The sequence below is a fragment of the Fragaria vesca genome, linkage group LG5 (assembly GCF_000184155.1).
Source record: "Fragaria vesca subsp. vesca linkage group LG5, FraVesHawaii_1.0, whole genome shotgun sequence".
Taxonomy (NCBI): Eukaryota; Viridiplantae; Streptophyta; class Magnoliopsida; order Rosales; family Rosaceae; genus Fragaria; species Fragaria vesca.
The window spans coordinates 6,842,308-6,863,207 of record NC_020495.1 but is presented as its reverse complement, the minus strand read 5'-3'; the positions used below and the strand labels follow the sequence as shown (position 1 = coordinate 6,863,207).

At 39.5% G+C, this 20,900-nt stretch overlaps 4 protein-coding genes across 4 annotated transcripts; 2 read left to right on the top strand and 2 right to left on the bottom strand.

Annotated features, from left to right (window-relative positions):
• Nucleotides 1–5,610: 5,610 nt before the first annotated feature.
• LOC101309260 lies at nucleotides 5,611–6,240 on the bottom strand. Its single transcript, XM_004301019.1, has one exon. It carries the CDS (start codon nucleotides 6,238–6,240, stop codon nucleotides 5,611–5,613), a length of 630 nt encoding a protein of 209 aa, XP_004301067.1.
• Nucleotides 6,241–8,631: 2,391 nt separating this feature from the next.
• Nucleotides 8,632–9,478, top strand: LOC101308974. The gene is made up of 2 exons (XM_004301018.1): nucleotides 8,632–8,919; nucleotides 9,146–9,478. The coding sequence occupies exons 1-2, from the start codon at nucleotides 8,632–8,634 to the stop codon at nucleotides 9,476–9,478; spliced, it is 621 nt and encodes a 206-aa protein (XP_004301066.1).
• Nucleotides 9,479–10,119: 641 nt separating this feature from the next.
• LOC101308683 lies at nucleotides 10,120–11,460 on the bottom strand. Its single transcript, XM_004301017.1, has 2 exons — nucleotides 11,240–11,460; nucleotides 10,120–10,735 (listed from the first exon to the last, which is right to left on the bottom strand). The coding sequence occupies exons 1-2, from the start codon at nucleotides 11,458–11,460 to the stop codon at nucleotides 10,120–10,122; spliced, it is 837 nt and encodes a 278-aa protein (XP_004301065.1).
• Nucleotides 11,461–13,413: 1,953 nt separating this feature from the next.
• Nucleotides 13,414–15,095, top strand: LOC101308385. Its single transcript, XM_004301016.1, has 3 exons — nucleotides 13,414–14,248; nucleotides 14,396–14,467; nucleotides 14,624–15,095. The coding sequence occupies exons 1-3, from the start codon at nucleotides 13,414–13,416 to the stop codon at nucleotides 14,917–14,919; spliced, it is 1,203 nt and encodes a 400-aa protein (XP_004301064.1). The 3' UTR covers nucleotides 14,920–15,095.
• Nucleotides 15,096–20,900: the final 5,805 nt, after the last annotated feature.

Sequence of the window (20,900 nt, the reverse complement as noted above, 5' to 3'; positions counted from 1 at the left end):
ACCCTCTCTCTCTCTCTCTCTCTCTCTCTCTCTCTCCAAAATCATATTCTAGATCCAATTGATTCGTTGAGACAAATGAAGGATCTCGCCGGTGAGCGTCGAAGCTGTTGAAGATGCGGCATAGCTCTTTGGTGACGACGGGTTGGGTTGGGTACCTCCGTCATAGAGTACAAGTACAACCTCTGAGATTCATATTTTGTTTTGGATTATCTGTTTGTTAGGTTTTTGATCTTGTTGATGGCGAAATCGTTGAACCAAATGGCTACCTGGTAGGAGCCAAGTTGAAGTTGTTATTGAAATAGAAGAGATGGTCGAGTCATGTTGCTAGTGCTTCGTTTGTGTTTTTGATTTGCAGTTGCATATGAACATAGTTTGGGTTGTGTAGAATATCTGAAACCAGTGGAAGGGAATTTGATGCTACTGTGGTTTAGCACTTGTAGTGTTGTTCATTCAGTTGGAAGTAAAGTAAGCAACATTAGCAACGAAAGAAATTTTGTTGCTCAGTAGCAGTAATATGAACAATAACAGTAGCAGTGATGTAAACATCAAGTGAATTGAATGAGAGTGCAGCCATATATATATATAAAACTATATATATGCCTGACTAATCTTATTAGCAGCCATAATATCGACATGGAAAAACATATGTACAAAGGGCTCTGCTAGATCAGATACTTATGCACGTATATATAGTTGAGCTTCAATTTGTTTTGAAATTTCAAGACATGAAGTTCGTCTGCCCAACGACTCATAGAGGCCTTTCACATGAGAGAAGAATTGTTATGTAAATGAATATAAAGCTGAGTCATTGAAACCTGATACTATGTTTATGTACTGGAACTCTGTTGCTACTATTTTGATTGGAAATAGTTGCTACTACACTAGTTGAACCACTAAATACATGCTACTGTATTTTCTAAAAATTGTTGCTACTACACTAGCTGAGTCACTAAAAGCCTGCTACTACCCTACTGATAATACCTTGTTACTGCATTTCTAGAAATAGTTGGTACTACACTAGTTGAGCCACTAAAAACATGCTACTGCTTTTTTTGAAAATAAATGCTACTACACTAGCTGAGTCACTAAAAGCCTGCTACTACATTTACTAAAAATAGTTTTGCTACTACATTTATTGAAAGTAGTTGCTACTGTATTGGCCGAGCCACTGAAAACCTGCTACGTACTACATTTATTGGAAATAGCTACGATTGTATTTACTGGAAGTAACTGCTACTGCACTAGTTGAACCACTAAAAACCTGCTATTACTGTACGTACTAAAAAAAGCTGCTATTACATTTGCTGAGCCACTAAAAACCTGTTCCTGCACTTACTGAAGCTGCTACTACACTAGCTGAACCACTAAAACCCTGCTACTACATCTGTTGGAAGTGTAGTTTTCCAGCAAAACATGCTACTACATTAGCTGAACCACTAAAAACCTGTTACTACTTCTAGTGAGATGTTAACCCATGCTACTACTTTCTACTAGAATGTTAACCCCTGCTACTACTTCTACTGGAATTAACTGCTACTACTACTGGGATGTTAACCTCTGCTACTACTTCTACTGGGTTGTTAACCTTTGCTACTACTTCTACTGGAATGTTAACCTCTGCTACTACACTAAGTTATTGAAAACATGTTACTGTATTCCATTTACTGAAAAATCTCAAAATGAGAGATTTTTCTCTTCTAAAAGCATATTTAATTAGTATATGGTTAGTTTAGTAAATTAAATCATGATACATGACATGCAGAGAAAAGATTGTCTTCAATTGTTAAAAACTATCCTTATTTGTTTAACAATAACACAAGTGGGTTTATTTGTGTTTTAAATCCTTTTGGAGGATGTATATGTGATTTGCTAGTAACAAAAAGTTTGGAATTGGAATATAATCACAGATAAATACCCATGAGTATATATTTACGAGAAACTATTATTTGTACCCGGAACATCACGTATTCTATGTTCCCATGAGTATGTGTGTAGTAACTAGATTAGTCTCAAGATAAAATAGTAATAAGAGGGATGAAACGATAAAGAGTAGTATTCGTCTATACGATCAAGTCTATCAACATGAAACTTGATCTCAAGTCTATCAAATCTATAGATATTAGGAGGAAGTAGTTTTTGAGTAGGAGAGGTTCCTTATAAGAGGATCTGGATCCATAAAAGCCAAAGGGTATTGATTATCATATTGGGTATTGATGTGAAGCTATATACGTACAGGGTATGTCTATTGTCACCCCACAAACCACTTTGCTCACTCCACATTCTCTCACACCCCACTCATATAATTTTAATTGACAATTTTCTCAATTCTACTTTGTTCACCCTACATTCTCTTCATATATTTTGTTAAATTCAGATTTACTCAAGGTAAATAAAATCACCAAGTAAACACAAATTTCATATGAAAGTATAAATCCAAGTTTAAAAAAAAGAAAAAAAACTCTCAAATTTAACAACTCAATGGTATCAGTCGATATCAATTAGATGCACAATGTCTGTAAATGTATCTCTAGTAGCAACGCCTTCCATACTTCTAAGTTTCTTGAATTGATATATCTGTTGTTCATAAATACGGTACAGTAGTTGTCCATGAGAATTTACATATAAAATCGACATGAGAATAATGAGTAAAAAAAAATACAAACAGTTTACCTCATCTTTAGGTTAAATGCGAGCGTTTTCAGACTGACAACCGAATATGATAAATTTGGGTTGGAGTTATGAAATTTGTGTTCATCCAAAATAAAAAGATAAAAACAAAAAGAAAAAATTTATCATTTGTAACAACTTATTGTCCCTTGCTGTAATTTTACATCAAGGTATTTTGATATTTCAATAAATCAACGTGTGGGGTGAGTAAAATGGTTTGTGGAGTGGCAATAAACGTACACTATATGTATCTCGATCTCTATATATTTATAATTTCTGAATTTTTATGAGATCATTTTGAAATGTGAATTTGGTTTGCAAAATAACCAGACCGAAAAAAATAAATGGAGTGGCGGGTTAGGTTTGGCTCTCAACCCGTATAGAGAATTAGAGGGCCGGGCTTTGTAGGATAATTCTCTTTGATGACTACTTCAAATAACTAAAAAGTTTTCTTTTTGAAACATGGACGTAAAGCCTTTGACATTGTAACGAAAAAAATAGCAGTTACAACATGACTTACTCGCTAGGGCAACGATAGAAAAACCCATGCTAGATAGCCCGAAAGCAATCTAACGAAACTACTATGGAGTTCAATTAACCAAAAAGCTACAAAAACTAAAGTTCAAGGAACTGAAACCAAAAACCAAAGCTCAGCAAAATAAAACCGGAATGGGCATGCCCTAAACTTGTAAGAACCGACTAACCCGGAACCATCCTACACAGAGGAGGTTTCCCCGGGATCCTCCATTGCCACCTTCTCCTGATCAGTCTGCACAACTGGTGTCCCTTCCAACTCCAGCATACATTTCACACCTTGAATACGCTTTTTAGTCTTCAACTTTTTTGCATTCGCATTAATCTTGAGCTTCTAAAGAGGGATATCCTTCTCCTTTGGCCTGTTCTTGGAACCCTCCGAACGTCCAACTTTATGTTTCTTTGGGGGAGAAACAATGAGAGTACCTGCAAAATTAGGGAGTGATAGCTCCAACACAGGCCCCAAATTGACGTTGACAGCTTTAAGCACAGTCGGAGGACCCCTAGGGCGTTTGCCCAGATCAACCTCCATCAATGAGGACGCATTCCTCTTGGTCCCTGAGATTGTCTTGGTAGAGAGAGCAATCTCCCGTGAGATTGGGACCGGCGGAGACTCCACCACCTGTCTAAACACTAAAGGCTGCATCGGAGCCAATTTTGTCTGCACCGGACGTGAACCGATATTCTAAAAAGGGTTCAAAGATGAACCAGATAGACTAGCCGAACTGCTAGGGTTAGGGGTACGGTGCACCCATCCTCAAAGCCGTCGACATATCTGGCGGTCCACGACAACCACTCGTCGGATGCTCCAACAGCCCATAGATCCGACAAAACCCACACATCCTCTCATATTTGAAAGTTAACCAAGCAGAAGTAAGATCGTTACCTACCCCAAATTCGAACACCATCAGAGGATATGCTTGCTTGACTGGAGAATCAAGACGATGCTCAATCCGGATCCTTGCCCTAGCATCGCATTTCAGATTTGGTAGATCCGTTTGGATGATGGTCCCTCGGGTTGCACCAACCATGAAGAGTGCCTCCTTGGTCTTCAAATCCGGAGGGAGACCGAATATCTCCACCCAAACAAGTATGGTGGTGATCGGAACTGCATCTGCCGCCATCCTCCCATTGTAGTTTGCTAGGGCAAACATGGATTTCCCATAGAACCAGGGTCCTCCGCTCATGATCTGATCGCATTCTTCCTTCTCAGTGAATCGAAGAACATACCGATCTCCTTCTTGTCCGATCTGTAGCCGATTTTTCTTCCCCCATATAGCTGCCATCGTTGCCGTGAACGATTTTGGAACCACTTTCTTCTTAGATGAGAGAAGACGTCCCACCACATAGGCATGGCCCGAATACGCCGCTGCCCCAGCGGCTCCAAAGGACACCTTGCCTTTCTCCGAGATCGCCAGCGCTGCCGTCAATCTGGATACCTCATCGGCCATCTTACCGGAAGAGAGAGTTTGCCAAAAGAAACTATGAAACCCTAGAGAGAAACCCTAGGGAGAGAGAGAGACTTTTCTTTATTGCCGCATAAAGCCATAAGTTAAAAATAAATAACTAACAAGTTGAGATGAGTTTGGAGTATCTCTCGACTGAATCGACTCTCGAGTACTCCAACACTAACAATCTACTACTTCATACCAGATTGATGTTATTAAATGGAATTCTAATCCTGTGGATATACTTAATACTTCTCACTCAACCAGCCAACCCTGAAGTTAACAAACCAGCTATGTAGCTAGCTAGTAAACCAATATTATGATATGAAACAGTACGTAAGTTACACCATTGTTTCTTCTTTTAAACAATTCTTTCCCATTAGAAAGCCATAGACACAAGCCAATCATATCGAAGTCTAAAGTGAATCCAAAGGATAACTAAATGTCCAAATATGGTATACATAAGGAACAACGACGTACAACACTTAAAACAGTGAGTACTACTGAACATGAACAGGCAGAAAATAAACAATCAAATCTTATTAACTCCTTATTTTAGACTGATTCTATATATCGTTCTCTTTTTGCCAGATGATGATTATCATCACCAAGATCACCATTACAAGAGATATGATCATCCCGGCTCGGCTGTAAAGAAATTCGGGTCACCTTCCGGATTCGAATTCGCTAGAAACATATATAGTTAGATGGAGAAAAATATGATATTAATCACCGGCCAGTTTGATAAGTGCCATCATATACTGCTTAACTGTCGTGCTTGACGATGCAACAATGATGATGGGTTGGGGTTTTTTTTTTTTTTTTGTATTAAAAGGAGCTGAACTCCATTTATTAAGAAAAAAGAAAGTCAGGGGAACATAAGGGAAGGGGGCTAAACAAAACCCCTTCCAACAAAGAACAAACAATATAACCTATAAGAGAAAGCAACACTGAAAGAAAATCAGTGAAGAAAGCGAAAATGAGGTAAACCGAGTTGATCCTGAAGGCATAGATTCATAAGGAATTGGGGGATTGAGTCCCAATAAACCAAGCTTGAAGAAGATAAATCGAAGTTTGCTAGTGCATCTGCTACCTGATTCCCTTCTCTGAATATATGAGAACACTGAAATTGCATTTGCGAGACACGATACATGCAATTATCCCAAGCAACACGAAATCTCCATGGAATAAGATGAGGGGAATGGATGAAGTTAAGAACAATGGCGGAATCAACCTCAAGCCAAATATGCCTCCATTCCCGAACCCAAGCTAAGTCAATAGCCTTAATAACAGCCATAACCTCTGCGTCCGAACAAGGGATGTCCAAATTACAAGCAAAAACACCAATAAACTCACCCTTGAAATTTCGGAAAACTCCCCTAAAACCAGCCTTGCCTGAGGCATGATTGAATGCCCCGTTAGTATTAATCTTGATGCAGTCAAAAAGAGGAGGAATCCAATTCACTTCTATAATTCGAGGAGCTCGTCTCGACTTACAAGGAACATCAAAGCACTTTAAAACACAAAGCTCCGAGACTGAATTATTCATGCAACCTGAGGCGAGAAAACTGGAAGCTCGCATATGCCTCATAATTAAGCGACAAACATGTGATGGCAAACAAAAATAACCATCATACTTGATTTTATTGCGTATTCTCCAAATAAACCACAAAGTTGTACAGAAACAGCTTAACCAAAGCTCTTTCAGTTGAGGACTTCGATCATTACCTCTTCCTGCATGCAACAAATCCAGCAAGGAGTTTGGTTGTGTAGCCAATTGAAAGTGAGAGAACCACTTCTGCCATATGAAATCTGCAAAAGGGCATGTGAAAAAAATATGGAACAAGGATTCCTCATGTACGCAACACATAACACATCTAGATGCGAGAGAAACTCCACGTTTTTGTAAGAAGTCCTCTGAAATTACTCGGCCCCGTAACACCTTCCAAACTAGTAATGAGATTTTGGGAGTGATGAATTTACACCAAATTAATTTTCCCCAATTCAAAGCGGGAGAATGAAGTAGTAGAAATTGAAAAGCCTCCTTGGCACTTAACACACCAGATTTTGATGAAGACCAAATAAGCTTATCATGCTTCATGGGGTCCAAGGCCACTGGAACTCTACTGATCATATCACAAACGCTTGGATGGTGTAATTGAAGCAAATGAGGAAAAGTCCAAGAGCCATTATAGATAAAGTCAGCCACTTTTCCTTCTAATAGATGAAGTAAGCCATGATGATTACTGAAAAAATCAACAATAGGCTTACGTATGAAGTTATCTTTCCAAAACGAAACAGAAGCTCCAGAGCCAATAAGCCATCTTGCATTCTCAAGAACCCGTGGAAATAATTTCCTCACACCTAACCATATGGAAGAGCAGGCATAAGAGCTACGTGGAGAACCATTACGTAAAAACCTGTTGCGAATAAAAGCACAACTTTCTGATGAAGATGAATAAATCTCCCAACACTTCTTTAATAAGAATAAGCGATATTTAAGAAGCACAAGTTGCTTTAGGCCCAAACCCCCCTCTTCAACTGGTGTACAACATGACTTCCAAGCAATTAAAGGCACCCCTCGTTTATCTATAGATCCGGACCATAACAAATTCCTACACCATACCTCCAACCTTCTAAGAAGAGAAATTGGCCACTCATAGACTTGTAGACTGTAGACAAGCATGCTGTTAACCACTGACTTTATCAACTGGAGCCGACCAGCCATTGACAATATAGAACCCATCCAGCTAGAGCTAGAAAATTTTAAGCGTATTTTTATCAACAATAGCTTGAAAATAGGAAGAACGAGGTTTACCTCGGAAAATAGGAACTCCCAAGTAGGTAAAATGAGCATTCCCAAGAGACATGCCAAGGAAACCAGCAATGGAATGACGTCTCGCATGTAGATGCTTGCTTAAGAAAACTTGAGACTTTTCCTTACTTATTAATTGACCAGAGTTAGTTCCATATTCATCAAAGAACTCCAAAACCACAGACAAATTACGTTTAGTCCCTCGACAAAAGATAATAACATCATCTGCAAATAGAACATGAGATGGGGCAATAGTACCGCGAGGAGATGATATATGATGCAGCCGACCAGCCAACATGAGCTCTGAAAAGTCACATAGATGATAGAGCGATCTTCTTCAAATGGGTTTGGTTTCTTATTTAGCAATACTCGAGTTCAACTCTACAAGTTGACTTGCCAGAGGTAGGTTGCTCAGTTGCTCAGTAATCAGCTAATAATGATCATTTAGATAATGAATCATAAGCCAATATGTGTATAATTCTATCAATGACTAAGGGCAACTCCAACGGAGGTTCTATCCTCCAGTTTTAGTCCTATATATGCAGTTTTCATCTCCAACGGGCCAAATTTTTGGGTTCTGGTTTTGGAAATATAGGACCAAGTCCTATTCTCAGTCTCAAATCTGAGACAATTCCAGGACCAAGACCTAGGCCCGCTTGCTTTTGGGCTGGGCCAGAGACGTCAGAGGCGCGACGCGCTCGGCACAGAGAGGAAGCGAAACGCGCGGTCCAACGGCGTTCAAAACGGCGACGCGCGTAATGTGTGCTCCAGCGAAGAAAGCGCTACAGTCTGCTGCAGCTGGCCCCCAGATCACGTGATGCGGTCTCCTTGTGACCGTTGAGTAGCTCCAACGGCCATGAAACCAACGGCCTTGATTTCATCTCCAATTTGAAATGGACGGTGATGGGAGAGATGAGAGGTCCAACGGTCAGAAACAAAATTTACTACCTAGGATTTTTACCCTAATATAAAACTCGTTTTTACCTAAAAAAAAAGTCAGAAATAACATAAAAAATATATAGATCCGTTGGCAACTTTTTTTTGAAGAATTCTATAAATACCAACCCAAAACTTCACAAATTCCTCACACCAAAATCCTTTTCTCTTTCCAATTTTTCATTTATTCACTATATCTTGTTCTTCAATTTTTTTTTTCCAAGAGAAAAAATGGGCAAAAGAAAGGATTTATGGAGGCACAATGAAAAAGCTATTCTTTGCCAAGCTTGGATCACCATCACCACCGACAGTGCCACCGGAACAAATCAATCGGCGGATACAATGTGGGAGCGTATATCGGCCGAGTACAATGCACAAAAACCGGCGACTTGCGTAGAGAAATCATCAGATAGTTGTAAGGCTCGTTGGAATGTATTTAGTCCGCTATGTACGAAGTGGCGCGAATCTCTTACCCAAGCCGAAGTGGACCACCGAAGCGGCAAAAATAAGGAAGACGATGTAAGTATATTATTCATATGTTAACAAAATGTTTTATTTATTTTTTGTCATTTAATTTATAGAAAATTATGGTGTAGATAGGTTGCTAAGTGTGTAACTATGAGCATATGAGCATTTAATTTTACTCATGCTAAGACAATATATTTTAGTGTAAGTAATATATAAATTACTTAATTTGTTGTGTAGCTCATGAGTACTAATAAATATTAATTCATTTTGTATCTAGCTCATGAGAGCTAGGTCAATTTACTATGACAAAGTTGGCACGGATTTTGTCTATGATCATTGTTGGCGATACTTGAAAAATACTATCAAGTTTGGGGAAACGCCTTCCACCGAAGCCATGAACAGTATTCCTACTCCTATCAACTTGGAAGAAGATGGAGCACAAGCCGATGAAGTGGAGCCAACCACAACAAGACAAGCACAACCTCAAGGACAAAAAACTCAAAAGCTAGCAAAGAAAAAAGGCAAGCAACAAGATGCGGATGGCTTACGCATTCAAATGCAAAAGGCTCAAGAACAAAGTGAGCGTGAATATCTACAAAGGCAACAATAATTTGAGCAAATTAAGCAACTTGAGCAACGCGCTTCGGATGATCGTATTATGATGGTTGATCTATCAACGTTCGATACTCCAAGAAAAAGAGGTTATTGGGAAAGGAGACAACAAGAGATAATTAATAGGGAGGAAGCAACCTCAAGCTCTCCGGTGAACCCTCAAGATGAAGCCCCCACCGAGTATCAAACACCAACCGAAGGAGACAACCGTAACTTGGCCAATTATGTTCCGGTTCATGAAACACAATGGATGAACTAGAATCATCAATTAGTAAGTATCCATTTAATTTACCTAAATAAATGTTGTTGTTTGTTTCTAGTTGTAATGTTTTTTTCAAGTTATGAATAAAAAGTTATTATTTTTTATGACACATGATAACCATTCATAAAAAGCAATCACTTGACATAAAAACCTTTAACTTTTATTGAATAGCAAAAGCAAAAGCAAATGCACACCACACAACACAAGAAAGCAAAAGCTCTCTGCACACACCACATAACACAAGAAAGTAAAAGCAAAAACAAAAGCTCTCTGCACACCACACAACACAAGAAAGCAAAAGCAAAAGCAAAAGCAAAAGCAAAAGCAAAGGCCATGAGAAACCGGCAACTTATTGAAAGCTCTAAATTTAAAGCTCATCACTGGTCATTCTCATCAGCTTGCAGCTTCATGCTCCACAGGTGATCAACTAGATCATCCTGGAGGTTTTTATTCATCACTGGACATCTTACCTCCCTATAGCGACGCATGAATTGATTTAGCTTGTTCGGATTGCGATGAACAGAGGTGTCTTGATCAGGGATTCTGTCATATATATGTGTCTTTTTTGGTATGGTGGGAATGTCATTCGGATCAAATGGCTCAGCTGCATCTTCATCATGCTCATCTTCAACAATCATATTATGCAAGATAATGCACGTTATCATGATGAACTGAAGATTCTCCTTACTCCATCCATGAGCTGGCCCTCTTATGATTGCCCAACGAGCTTGAAGAATACCAAAAGCTCTCTCCACATCTTTTATGTATGCTTCTTGCATCCTTGTGAAATGTTTTGTCTGCGATGTCCTCGGGTTTTTGATTGCTTGAACAAATGCGGCCCATTTTGGGTAAATGCCATAAACAAGGTAATAACATTGCCCATAATGCCTATTTTGTACTTCATATCTCACCTGAGGAGTTTCACCACGAGACACATCATTAAACAAAGGTGACTGTCCAAGGACATTAATATCGTTTAGGGAGCCTGGAAGGCTGAAGAAGGCGTGCCAAATTCAAGTATCATAGGATGCTACTGCCTCCAAGATGATTGTTGGTTTCCCCTTATAGCCAGTATACTGCCCTCCCCATCTGGTGGGACAATTTTTCCATTACCAGTGCATACAATCGAGGCTCCCGATCATTCTCGGAAATCCTCTTTCTGTTGCCTTGTCGAGAAGCCGTCGCAGATCTGCTGGTGTTGGTCGGCGGAGGTAATGCTCATGGTACACATTCTATATTGCTCTGGTGAAGTGTTCCAAAATCTCGATGACAGTGGATTTTGCAATATCCATGTAATCATCAAAGAAGTCGGCTGTGACCCCATATACGAGTTGTCTCATAGCGCATGTAAGCTTTTGTTCAGTGGATAGGCTGACTCTCCCAGTCGCATCTCTTCTTTGAACAAAATATGGATCGTAGTTGGCCACATCGTGCATCATCTTGTCAAAGACCTAAGGTTGCATTTTGTATCGCCTACGAAATATATTTGGTTCGTACCTGCATGGATCTGTGAAGTATAGAGCTTTCAGACGTTGATCCATGATCTCTCTGTTTTTGACAGTATACGAACGACCTTCCGAAGAACCACCCTGTTGTGAATCCTTATCTTCCAGATCTTGGATTTGCAAGGCAGCAACAGACATCATCATGGATCTTCGTTGGTTTCTCGTAACAGCCTCTTCTTGATCTTTCATAAACCATTTTGTCAAATGATTCATTGTAGAAAAACAGTTTCACAAAATCAAAAGGAAACAATATGAAGATTTTGATATGAGAAGAGTGTTGTGAATTTGTGAGAAATGAAGATGACAATGACCTCATATTTATGGACAATTTGAGATGATATCAATAGATAAGATATGACATGTGTCGGACAAATATAACCCGTAATCTAGATAACCAATTAGTGTTTAACATGTGGCGACGATAATCACATCCGAATTCAGTTGTTTGTTGTATACACCGACACAACACAAGATAATATCTGTCAATAATTTGGTTGTTTGTCATATATGCCGACATAAAAAACGACAAAAAGTTAGTATGTATTTATTTTTTTAATTAAAATAATTATATTTAATTATAAGAATAATTTAAAATTTTGTAATAAAAATAAAAATTGTGAAGTTTTATTAACTTAATAAGGTTATTAACATATTATTTAATATAATATTCATAAATATACCACCTATAACTTATTTTAATCAACAAAAGTGAATATAAGACCTCATATAAGACTCAATTTTTAGAGATGAGAAAATGAGTCCTAAATGAATAGTGCAACAAAGAGGTCCTATAATTGATATAGGACTCCAAATCCAAGACTATATATGGTTGGAGTTGCCCTAAGCAATCAGTTCATTGAAGTAGTTGAGTAAATTCATATTATTTGCTAGCGCATCAAAATCTTTTAATTTCTGTTTTGCAATGGCACAGATCGGGTACGAGTTTTCTTTTCCTATGCGAATGATATTTAAAAGATGAAATGGACCTTAAGTATCCCTACCCATGGTTAACAAGCTTGTCTCACGTATAAGGGCTGACATTAGATCATATAGATGGAAATGGTGATCAGAAATGATATGTCAAAGATATATCGATCTGTAGAGGTCTTTTTATTAGGATACAAGTGGGCAATATTGAAGGCAGAAATGGCCGAAAATGAGTATGAACGGTGCATCACGTTCTCATATATCACTACTTAATTTCTTCCATGAACTATTAAATCTAAAACATCCCCTATTACCAATATACTCCAATACCTCAAATTTCATTGATAGAAATGTACGAAGTCAATCGAGTTTGGAATTAGCTAGTCAACTATATATATAAACCCCAATTGGGGTTGGGGTTGGTGTGGGACTAATGATTGATCTGAAACTTATTAAGTCATTGGCCAATAATAATACAAAGTTAATTATGATTTAAACTAGATAAACACCACACAGGAACCTTAAAGCCTAAACTTAACTAATACTTAGGTTCCAGGCTTCAACCTGGCAATAAGTAGAGTCCGGCGTATCTCATGAATATAGGAAATTACGATGAAGCTAGGTGGCCGGGAACGACCTATTATGCCTAGCTAAATAAGCAGTCTGATGATCAGGACCCCGGAGACTAATACATCCAGCCAAATTTTGTCACAAATTCGAATCGTTGCTAGGTCAAGTTCCAATTTCCCGGCCGTACTAAATGAGCTAGAGTAGTCGACTACTCTCTGCAGCAAGGAAGCAAAATATCACTCATTGGAGCTAGGTCAAAGTAAACCCCTTCGCATCCGCTATATATTCCATGAACAAAACTATCACACACTACCACACGACTATCCCTCCAGAAATTGAACTAGTCAAACAAATAATTCCATCCTCTCAGACAGATATGCATGTATATAGTTTTTGTCAACTACTGTTTAAGATTCTATAGATTGTGACAAGCTTGTAATAACAGATGTATGTTTGACTAGCTACAATAATCCCCAAAAAGAAAAGAAGAAAATCGTAGCCAGCAGTTTGTAATCACACTTATTGTTTGCTCATTTACAAAACCCTAGTATTAGTATAGCTAGCTCAGTAGTATATAAATTGTATGGCATTAGTCATTTCAACCCAAAGCTAGCTCTATCTTCCTCTTTCGAGCTCTCTTTCTCTAAGCAAAGAGTGTGGTAGAGGCTAATGGAGGAGGATCATCATACTCCGGATTACGAAGACCACTACCATGGTGATCAACCTGAAGCTCATGTAGAGGTACAAGCCTCAGATATTAGTGACGCTGCTGCAAACTACGACCAAAACCAACAGCAACAACAGCAGCAGCCACCTCAATATCAGCCACAACCTCCACCACAAGGAGGCCAACAACAACCGCAGTTCTTCCAGCAGCAGCAGCAGCCACAGCTGCGTCAGCCACCTGTACAATTCCCACCACAACAACCACCACAAGGTCCACCGCGGCCAATCCAATACTTGGCTCCACAGCAGCCTCGTCCCCCTCCACAACAGTTCCCACCACAAAGTCCTCCTCAGTTTCAAGCTCAGCAGCCTCCTTATAAGCCACCTCAACAGTTTCCACCACAGAATGGCACGCCAAACCAACAGAACCACCCTTTTGGACAACCACCTCCTCCGGCCAAATATCCTCCCCAACCACCTTCTCCGGTAAAATATCCTCCACAATCTCCGGCGCAATATCCTCCTCCTGCAGGAGGTTCATCTCAGCCTCCTCAAGGCTACAACGGCATCCCCCAACCTGCAAAGCAGAATCAGACGCCACCTCCGGTGCAAGTTGGCTATAATAAGCCGCAGCAGCCACCCCAACAGTACTACCAGCAGCAACAATACCAACCACAGCAGAATCATTATGCGGCTCCTCCTGCTCCGGCTCAAGGAGTTCCAATGCAGGGCCCTTACGGTCCGCAGGGAACACCTATGACTATGAATATGATGAACCCGATTGGCACTGAAGGTTGGAAAACTGGGCTCTTTGACTGCATGGATGATCCTAATAATGGTAATCACATCTTATATAAGTTATCTAATCTGTCCTTAAGTTATCTAATCACTACTTCCTCTCACGATCATTGAGATTTTTTTATCACGCATGCACAAAATATATGTAAATGAGGCTTACGAGTTCAAATGTGTTGTGACATTTCAGCTCTCATAACGTTATTCGTACCATGCTTGACATTCGGCCAGATAGCAGAAGTTGTGGATAACGGCACTACCTGTAAGTGAAAATCCATCAAATATGGTCACGAATGCTTCTTTTACTTGCAACATTAATTTTAACACGAAACTTCGATCTGGATAGAATCTGTATATATATAGACTAATTCATTGATTCTTGTCTGAATTGATTCACTAATTGTGTGACGTGTTGCAGCATGTGGTACGAGTGCATTGCTATACGGCTTGGTTGGAGCCTTCATCGGGGTGCCGTTCATAATGTCATGCACCTACCGGACGAAGATTCGGAGCAAGTATGGGCTAGTTGAGACCCCTGCACCTGACTGGGTTACCCATTTGTTTTGTGAGCCATGTTCTCTTTGCCAAGAGTACAGAGAACTTAATATGAGAGGGCTAGACCCTTCTATAGGATGGCAAGGAAATGTGGCAAGGGCCATGCAGCAGCAACAACCTAATATGATGACGCCTCCAATGAACCAAATGATGAGGTGATCGATCAATCGCGGTTGATACTGCCGTTAATTTCAGCAAATGTTTATGCCTCAATTAAGGCCAAGATATATCTTTTTCTTTTTTTTCATGTGATCGATGTTTTCATTTACTAATACGTACTAATAAGCTGATGCCATGTATGAAATTGTCGTGGTTCATCCTTGTATTATTCTGAATATTATGAAGCTATTGTTTTGGTAATGTATAATTTGTCTACAAAAGTTAGCAGAGACCGGGGTACAAGTTTTGCTTAATTTTCTCACTTCCCCCTGTATTTAAAAGATCAGAATCCTTAACCATGGTTAACAAGCTAGCTAGCCTCAGAAATGAAATGTCGAAGATATATCGACGATCTGTAGAGGTCTTTTTATTAAGATACAAGTGGGCAATATTGAAGGCAGCAATGGCCGAAAATGAGTATGAACGGTGCATCACGTTCTCATATATCACTACTTTCTTCCATGAACTATAATTCTAAAACATCCCCTATTACCAATACTCCAATACCTGAAATTTCATTGATAGAAATGTACGAAGTCAGTCGAGTTTGGAATTAGCTAGTCGACTACATATATAAACCACATTGGGGTTGGGGTTGGTGTGGGACTAATGATTTATCTGAAACCAATAATAATACAAAGTTATGATTTAAACTAGGTCAAGTTCCGGCGCGGCCGTGCTAAATAAGCTATAGAGAAGTCGACTACTCTCTGCAGCAAGCAAGATATCACTCAATGAAGCTCGGTAGGTACGTGGAAATTAAGAATCCAAAGTAAACCACTTTTGCATCTGCAATATATTCCACCACCACCACTGCCCGGGCTTTGCTCAGTTGCGGCCATTGAATTAATCTAACGGGTCTAATTGCAGTTTCAATTTCACTGCTCATCGTCAAACAAAACGCGTATCGCAGAACAGAGCGGTCCCGACACCCCCACTACCACACAGTACACACCACCTTCTAATAATTTGATTTTGACTAGCTACAATCCCCAAAAAGAAAACAAGAAATCGCTTGCTTGCTGGATCACATAGTGTAAGATAATAAACCAAGCCTTAGGTAAATATTTTTAACTCCTACATAACAGTAACTTTGTTAAGTGATTTAGTTTTGTCTGGAGTCTTCCACTTATGGAGACTTCTAGTTTTTTTGTATTTTTAAATTGGAGCAACTTGTGCAACTTGGTTGCTCTAGACCTTTCGTTGTTGTATATATATATATATAGCTGCTGATGTACTAAAATTGTTTGAATGAACAGAAGAACAATTCATGCTCCAGAAAAACTCTTCTCATCTGTGTGTGTGTGTGTGTGTGATTGATTTGCTGTAGTGTTATTCCATCTAGTGTTTGTATTGCTGGTGTGATATTGTTGTTGCTGTTCAGTTTCTACATCTGGTATCAGAGCAGGTACGCTCAAATTGGAGAAGTGTAGAGATTGATGGCAAATCGGGGGAATGATTTTCCTCAATGTCCAGTTGGGAAATTTGATGGGAAAGGAAACTTCCAGCATTGGAGATCGCAGATGGAACTCTTCTTCAAAATCATGGAGTACACAAAGATGGTGATCAATGGATTTACAGATCCAGGAGACCAAGCAAATCTCACACAAGATCAAAGAGAAGAATTGGTTCGAAATAGGAAGAAAGATTGCAGAGCCCTGATGTATATATTTGGAGCAATTGATTCTGAAGTTTATGAGAAGATTGCACATGTTACAACATCGAAGGAGGCATGGGATTGTTTGATCAATACTTATGTTGGGCGAGATAAAGTGAAGAAGGTGAGATTGCAAACTCTACGGCGACAGTTTGAGCTTCTTCAGATGGAGAAGAAGGAAAGCATCTCTGAATACTTTGCAAGAACATTGGCTATTGTCAATCAAATGAAAGCCAATGGGGAGGATATCAAAGAGCTGCAGATTGTGGAAAAGATTCTTCGAACCTTGACGGAGCGGTTTGAAGGAAAAGTCACAGCCATTGAGGAGTCACAAGATCTCAATGCTATGACGGTGGATGATTTAATGAGTTCCTTGCAGGCCTATGAACAAAGGCTGAATGAGAAGTCAGAGATGGTGATTGAAGAAGCATTGCAGACTCAATTAAGCTTCAAGAAGGAAAGAAATTGGTCGCCACGTGGTGAGTCAAGCTCAACTCAAAGGAATCAAAGTTCAAGTTACAAGAGAGGTTCACAGGGCAGATTTGGAGCAAGAAGAGGAAGAGGAAGGGGCTTCCATTGGTGTCAAGGACGAGATAGATCGAATGTCCAGTGCTTTAATTGTCATGGTTATGGTCATTACAAGAATGAGTGCAACTTGAGAAGGCCGGAGAACAAGCAGTTTCATGCCAAGTTTGCAGAAGACAATGATATCAATGAGGAGACTTTGTTGATGGCTTTTAGTGCAATGAGTAATGGAGAACAAATTACATGGTACTTGGACACAGGTTGCAGCACTCATATATCCGGGCATAAGGAGTTGTTTGTTGAGCTGAATGAGTCAATACGAGCTGAGATTACATTTGGGAATGCTGCAAGGATGCCAGTTAAAGGAAAAGGCAAGATCTTTATACAGTTGAAGAATGGGATGTACAACACCATATCAGATGTATATTATGTGTCTGGCCTTAATCACAACTTGCTTAGTGTGGGTCAATTATCAGAGAGGGGGTATGATATGCGCATCTACAGAGGAGTTTTCACCATCAAAGATCCTCAACGGAAACTAATAGCAGAGGTAACTATGACTCCTAATCGCTTGTTTCCATTACTTATGCAGTATGATAAGTTACCTTGCTTTAGTTCTGTTGCAAATGGTGATAATTGGTTGTGGCATATGCGATATGGGCATTTAAATTTTAGTAGCTTGAATTTCCTTGCAAGAAAAAGTTTAGTATCTGGATTGCCCCCTATTCATGTTCCAAACCAAGTTTGTGAGATTTGTGTTCTTGGAAAGAAGCATAGAGATAGCTTTCCGATAGGAAAGGCCTTGAGAGCAAATATGCCCCTTGAGATTATCCACTCAGATTTGTGTTCTGTTGAGGTTCCCTCATATGGAGGTGCCAAATACTTCGTCACTTTTATCGATGATTTTAGCAGGAAAGCATGGGTGTATGTTTTGAAGAACAAGTCTGAGGCATGTGATACGTTTAAGGCCTTCAAAGCTTATGTTGAAAAGCAGAGTGGAGAAAAGATAAAGGTGTTGAGAACTTATCGAGGCACAAAATATGTAGTTTGTGATGACTTCTTGAGGAAAAATGGTATTAAACATCAGCTCACAGCAAGGTATACGCCTCAGCAAAACGGCGTAGCGGAGAGGAAAAATAGAACCATTATGGATATGGTGAGATGCATGCTGAAATTGAAAAATTTGCCTAAGTATTTTTGGACAGAAGCTGTTAGTTGCGCAGTTTATATCCTGAACAGGTCTCCTAGTAGAATCACTGGTGGAATTACTCCGTATGAAGTGTGGAGTGGTAAGAAGCCCAACATTCATCATTTGAGGGTATTTGGTTGCATCGCATTTGCTCATGTTCCAGCTCAAATAAGGAAGAAGCTTGATGATAAAGCTGAAAAGTGCATTTTTATTGGCTATAGCACGGTGACAAAGGGGTACAAGCTTTTCAATCCGGTGACGAAGAAGGTGATAATTAGCCGAGATGTCACTTTTGATGAGCAAAGTGCGTGGAATTGGAGTTCAAAAGAAAAAGAACCAACAACATTCATTCGATTGGAGGATGAATCAATTGAAGAAGGTCAGTTGGTTGGTGTTCCAGAAGAGTCTCCAGCAGTAGAAGTTCTAGAACCTGAGTCTCCAGCAGCAGCAGGTGAAGTTCCAGAAGCTGAGCCTCCGCTAGAAGTTGCAACAGCAAGGCCTCAACGTGATCGTCGTTTGCCACCATACTTGAAAGATTATGAGATGAAGACCAAGAGGAGAAGCATATCAGATGAAGATATTGTCAATTTTGCCTCGTATGCAGATTGTGATCCTCTTACCTATGATGAGGCTTGTCAACAACAACATTGGGTCAAGGTGATGGATGATGAACTTCTTGCTATTGAAAAGAATGACACATGGGAGCTCACTCCACTTCCGGAAGGAAAGACAGCTATTGGAGTCAAATGGGTGTATAAGACTAAGTACAAGCCTAATGGAGACGTGGATCGTTACAAAGCAAGATTGGTAGCCAAAGGCTACAAGCAAAAACCAGGTATTGATTATCTTGAAGTTTTTGCTCCTGTTGCTAGGCTTGATACTGTGAGAATAGTGATTTCTCTTGCTGCTCATAATTGTTGGAAAATATTTCAAATGGATGTTAAATCCGCTTTCTTGAATGGAACTCTTGAGGAGGAAGTCTATATTGAGCAGCCACTTGGATATGTGAAGGAAGGTCAATCGGAGAAAGTATATAAGCTGAAAAAGGCTTTATATGGTCTTAAACAAGCTCCTAGAGCTTGGTACACCCGAATTGATTCCTATTTTGTGGAGAATGAGTTTGAAAGGTGTCCATATGAGCATACATTATATGTTAAGACTAATATGGAGGGAGATGTTATTATTGTGTGCTTGTATGTGGACGACCTTATTATCACTGGTAATAATTCAAAGCTAGTTGGAGAAGTCAGGGAGGCTTTGGCATCTCATTTTGAGATGACGGATATGAGGTTGATGTCGTACTTTCTTGGTATTGAAGTGGTGCAAACTGAGAAAGGGATTTTTATTTCTCAGAGGAAGTATGCTGGAGACATTCTCAAGCGTTTTAAAATGGAGTCTTGCAATTCAATCATGACTCCGGTTGAGCAGAGATTGAAGTTGAAGAAAGATGGAAGTGGAGAGTTTGTTAATCCCACATGGTATAAGCAGCTTGTTGGGAGTTTGCATTACTTGACGGCTACTAGGCCTGACATCACATTTGGAGTTGGATTGATTAGCAGATTTATGGAAGCTCCTCGTCAGTCACATTTGCAGGCAGCAAAGAGAATATTGAGATATGTCAAAGGAACTCAAAGTGATGGAATTTTCTATGCAACTAACTGTGTGAATGAACTTGTTGGCTATACAGATAGTGACTGGGCAAGAGAAGAGAAGGCAAAGAGCACCTCAGGTTATGTTTTTGATATTGGTTCTGGGGTAATATGTTGGTCATCCAAGAAGCAACAAGTGGTAGCTCTTTCATCAGCTGAAACAGAGTATGTTGCAGCAAATAGGTGTGCTACTCATGCAATTTGGCTGCGACGAATTCTTCAAAACTTGCATCAAGAACAGAAGAGACCTACACCAATCTTCTGTGACAACAACTCAGCCATTTCTTTGTCCAAGAATCCAGTTTTCCATGAGAGGACAAAGCATATCCATGCCAAGAATCATTATATTCGAGATTTGGTGAAGAACAAAGAAATTGCAGTCCACTACTGTCCTTCTGGAGAACAAGTAGCTGATATATTTACAAAGCCTCTTAATGCTGCAGCTTTCTTAAAGCTGAAGGAGCTGATGGGGATGATAAAGTTTGAAGATCTTGGCTTGGTTTAAGGGAGGCAATGTAGGATAATAAACCAAGCCTTAGGTAAATATTTTTAACTCCTACATAGCAGTAACTTTGTTAAGTGATTTAGTTTTGTCTGGAGTCTTCCACTTATGGAGACTTCTAGTTTTTGTGTATTTTTAAATTGGAGCAACTTGTGCAACTTGGTTGCTCTAGACCTTTTGTTGTTGTATATATATATAGCTGCTGATGTACTAAGTTTTGTTTGAATGAACAGAAGAACAATTCATGCTCCAGAAAAACTCTTCTCATCTGTGTGTGTGTGATTGATTTGCTGTAGTGTTATTCCATCTGGTGTTTGTATTGCTGGTGTGATATTGTTGTTGCTGTTCAGTTTCTACACATAGCCCTAGTATAGTTCAGTACTATATAAATTGTATGGCATGCATTAGTCATTTCATCCCAAAGCAGCTAGCTCCTTCTTCCTCTTCTCTCTCTCTCTC